This window comes from Leptonychotes weddellii, chromosome 4 (genome assembly GCF_054177405.1).
Source record: "Leptonychotes weddellii isolate Sample4059 chromosome 4, ASM5417740v2, whole genome shotgun sequence".
Taxonomy (NCBI): domain Eukaryota; kingdom Metazoa; phylum Chordata; class Mammalia; order Carnivora; family Phocidae; genus Leptonychotes; species Leptonychotes weddellii.
Genome location: NC_138372.1, coordinates 5022760 through 5026669, shown reverse-complemented (window position 1 = coordinate 5026669; position 3910 = coordinate 5022760). Strand labels below are relative to the sequence as shown.

General features: G+C 49.3%; 1 protein-coding gene across 12 annotated transcripts in view; it reads right to left on the bottom strand.

Moving 5' to 3' along the window:
- PER3 (period circadian regulator 3) overlaps window positions 1–3640 on the bottom strand; it is a 55508-nt gene extending 51868 nt beyond the window's left edge. For 7 of the 12 annotated variants that reach the window (XM_081817424.1, XM_081817426.1, XM_081817419.1 and 4 more), the window contains exons 1-3: window positions 3003–3640; window positions 2428–2573; window positions 1246–1361 (exon numbers count right to left, since the gene is read on the bottom strand). In XM_081817424.1, the coding sequence (XP_081673550.1) occupies window positions 1246–1361; window positions 2428–2573; window positions 3003–3160 (420 nt within the window). In that variant the 5' untranslated portion in view covers window positions 3161–3640. The other 5 variants (XM_081817421.1, XM_081817428.1, XM_081817429.1 and 2 more) reach the window with 5 other exon arrangements.
- Between the last annotated feature and the right edge of the window lie 270 nt (window positions 3641–3910).

The following is a 3910-nucleotide window of genomic DNA, read 5'->3' as shown; positions in this document are numbered from 1 at the left end:
AATCCCCATACATTACATCATTAGTTTTAGATGTAGTGTTCCATGATTCATTGTTTGTGCATAACACCCAGTGCTCCATGCAGAACGTGCCCTCCTCAATACCCACCACCAGGCCAACCCATCCTCCCACCCCCCTCCCCTCTAGAACCCTCAGTTTGTTTTTCAGAGTCCATCGTCTCTCATGGTTCGTCTACCCCTCGGATTTCCCCCGCTTCATTCTTCCCCTCTGAAGGTCTGATTTCTATACCAAACAATATACCAGCTCATCCTACATCGACTAAACGTGCACACGGCGCATCCATTTCTGATTCCTTCTCGTTTGCAAACTGAGGGGACTGTCTTCTCTTGACCAATGCGAACTCTAGGCTTCAAGACCAAGCTCAAGAGTCTCTTCTTTCAAGACACGGTCTTTGACAAACCTCGCTACATAAGAATCATTTCTCATATGTTCCGTCAAACATCAATAACATTTACAATCGGCTACTGTTTGTGTCTGCTAGCATTGGCATGTCCTCCCCTCTCTAGTTCTACCTGAAGATCTTAAAGGGAAAATGTTTTCTTAAACCTTTCCTTGTTTCTTCCATCTCCGCCACACCCACCAGAGTCCCATAAACACCCCAGTCAGTAAAACAAATACTCCTGTGATCTTAGGGAGAGCTCCTGTTCCGATATTACCAGATCTTTATGTATGGGGTCTAAACATAAAACTAAGTAATCTCCATCACATCAGTAAGGCATAAGGCTGAATGATTCTGCCAACGTGAAGAGATTCAAAAAAGATCCACTACATGTCTCTTCCCAAATTTGACAGAAAAATGACAGCATCTCAACTCACCTGGTTCTATAAAATCCAGTTGTTACAACTTGAAGGAGTAGGTATTGGAACTAAGAATGATATAAATACAAATTAACGATTCTGAGATCAAAATAAAATGAGGGCGGTTACTCTGCAGTTTGTTATTTTTCTCTCTGACTTCGAGAGAACACAGGGATGCTCAGGAGGCAGGGGCGGCTCGGGAGGGGAGCCCAGCAGACCACCGCCCCAGGGCCGCCACCTGGGTTTACATCTGTGCTCCCGCAAGGGCAGGAGAAACTACACGATGCCTCCTCAGCAGCGCGCCTCCACTGTTTGCCTCGCATCACGGTTAATGAAACTCCAGCATGTTAGGTTTCAACATCTACGTCTAGACAAGGTTGTTAGGAAAAGTCACCCAGGTTGATATGGCAAAATGTGTGGATTCTTACTGTGTTTTTGGAAGTGTACCCCGAGGCAGCCGTGGCCAGCTCCTCAAGATTGTATGCGGTCGCAGCTGCTTGAGGCGCTCCACTCTGACTGAGAGTCTGGAAAAACCCACTGTTTGCTAAGAAACACAGGAAAATAAACAGGTAGTCCAGTGACCACGAGAGCGTAAGGAAATCACTTTTACCACCCTTGAAGCTGGCTTATTTTTTAGGATGAGGACACCTCGGCGTGTCTGCCTTAAAACCAGATCATTTTCTTTCACCTAAAACACTGACAGTTGTACAGACATAAGCCTTTGGATTTTAGGATTTTCTGATGTTCTGTGTCACGAGGAGCAAGATCCATACAAGGCACGAAAACCTAAAATTCCAAATACATGCATGTGATGTGTTTATGGCAGAAACATTACTTTCGTATTCAGGCACTGTGTGTCGTATGCGACTTCACAGAAGTTTGTACTGAAGAAAATGTGTACTTTATTAAATCCCCGGAAAAGAAAGGTCAGAGATAAAAAGGAAAAGGTGTTTGCAACTGTTCATTTTTAATTTGGCAAATTCCTGATATATCATGAATGCACTGTAACAGTATGTGGATGACAGAGAAAGGTGAGCTGTATTTAGCCAAATGTATTTTTTCCCCAATACCCTTGGAAGACAATGATCTTTTAAAAAGTCAGTCTTTGGGGCGCCTGGGTGGCTCAGTTGTTAAGCATCTGCCTTTGGCTCAGGTCATGATCCCAGGATCCTGGGATCGAGCCCCATATCGGGCTCCCTGCTTCACGGGAAGCCTGCTTCTCCCTCTCCCACTCCCCCTGCTTGTGTTCCCTCTCTTGTTGTGTCTCTCTCTGTCAAATAAATTTAAAAAAAAAATCTTAAAAAAAAAATAAAAAGTCAGTCTTTAAAATGTGCTAAACTCTACCTCCTACAGCAAATCATCAAAATGTGGCAGTCACTAAACAACAGTTCCTAAACTATGACACAAACAAGGTTTTCCTGATGTTCCTAATTTGCAAAACCAAGACACGAATAGAATCCATGTGGATCTGCTCATCTCACATCAAGCACCATAAAAAGGTCAAAACATTTCAGGGACCAGAACCACACTGATAACTCTTGCGGCTTGGCCGATGTTTATGAGCAAAATGACGTACTCGCACGACTGTAGTTTTTCTCTAGCTCATTTACCTTGTACGCTGTGCACGCAGCGAAGTGCATAGTTGAGGGCCTCGACGGTGCTCGGCTTACTGTGTCTCCCCGATGGCAAGTATTTTTTCATTTCTTGCACAACCATTATAAGTTCTTCAGAAACTCTGTTTCGATCTTGCTGTTCACTGTAAGAAAACAACAACAAAAACCCCATCAATTCACAGGTTCAACTATAAGAACAGCCAACGTTTACTGAACAGCATATAACGTGCCAAGCAACTTTCTAAGTGTTTCCCATGGATCAACTCATTTAGCTCACAGGTTTATTTTCCTCTTTGGGGGGATCCTGGCCAAAGAAACTGGTAAACATCAAACATCTTCCGTTCTTTCTCGTTCCCACTGCAGCCCCCTGCTCAGCTAAACCCTTAACCACTCTCTCCGTCCTTCCGGTACTTCTTGGTAATTCTTCAGTTTCCCACAGCTTTTCATTCCAAGTTGTCTGAGTATCCCCCTAAACTTTTTCTTAGGCTTACAAATAAAAGAATAAAACGATTTAAGCCCCCCTTTCCCTGTACTAGCCTTCAAAGAACAACAAACAAATCAGGTCCTGTCACCTGTTGCTGTTCTCCACGTGTGGGCTCCACATCTCCTCGTTTCCTCTCCCCAGGGCCTCAGAGCCGCAGGCCTGTGGTCCTTCAAATTCCTGAGGTTCGGTCCCCCTGGAGTCCAGAGATTTACCGCTGGACGTTTCCAGGTCTTCACAGGGGTCCATCTTTTGCTCGGCAGCCCTCAGTCTGTTGCCTGCCTCCTTTTCACTTTGCAATCAGCAACAGAATTTCTCATTTTGGTCCATGCCATTGCTTTAGGGAAAATGATCGGTCATCAGGAGCCGGTGGATCCTGATCCCTGGTCACCTAGACGAAGTTTCCTCTGCAGGATCTCCATGCAGTCTCGATGGCTCCGCTCGCGGGAGCAGCCTGGGGGCGCCGGGGGAGGGGGTACAGAGGGGACAGGTGTCCAGTGACACAGGCGATGTGCTGCGTTAGCTGGGCTGTGACAGACCCCCGGCCAGACTTTCCCATTCGCCGGCCTGCCCACCCGCAGCTATTCACCTGCCGGCGGCGCGCGCCCAGAAACCGGACCCGGGCAGGGGGGACCTCCAGCGCCAAGTTCAGGAGCCCCAGGTTCCCGGCCCGGCCGCCGGGTCCAGAACGAAGGGCGGACTCGGGGAGACTTCCCGCCCCGGCAGAGCACTCACCAGCCGCCGCTCGCCCCGCCGGGCCGGGCCGAGCCGCACGCAGTCCCGAGGCCCGCCGCGTGCCGGGCGGCCGCCGGCGCCGCGCCCCCCGCGCGCCACGTGATGCGGCCCCGCCCCCAGGCCTCGCGATTGGCCGCCGCGTCCGGCTCTGCGCGCCCCCATTGGCCAGGGGGCGGGGCCCGCGCCGGGGCGCCCGGGTTACATAACCGAAGGCGAGTGGGCGGGGAGAAGACACCAGAGCACCTTACATAACGCCGGGGATCG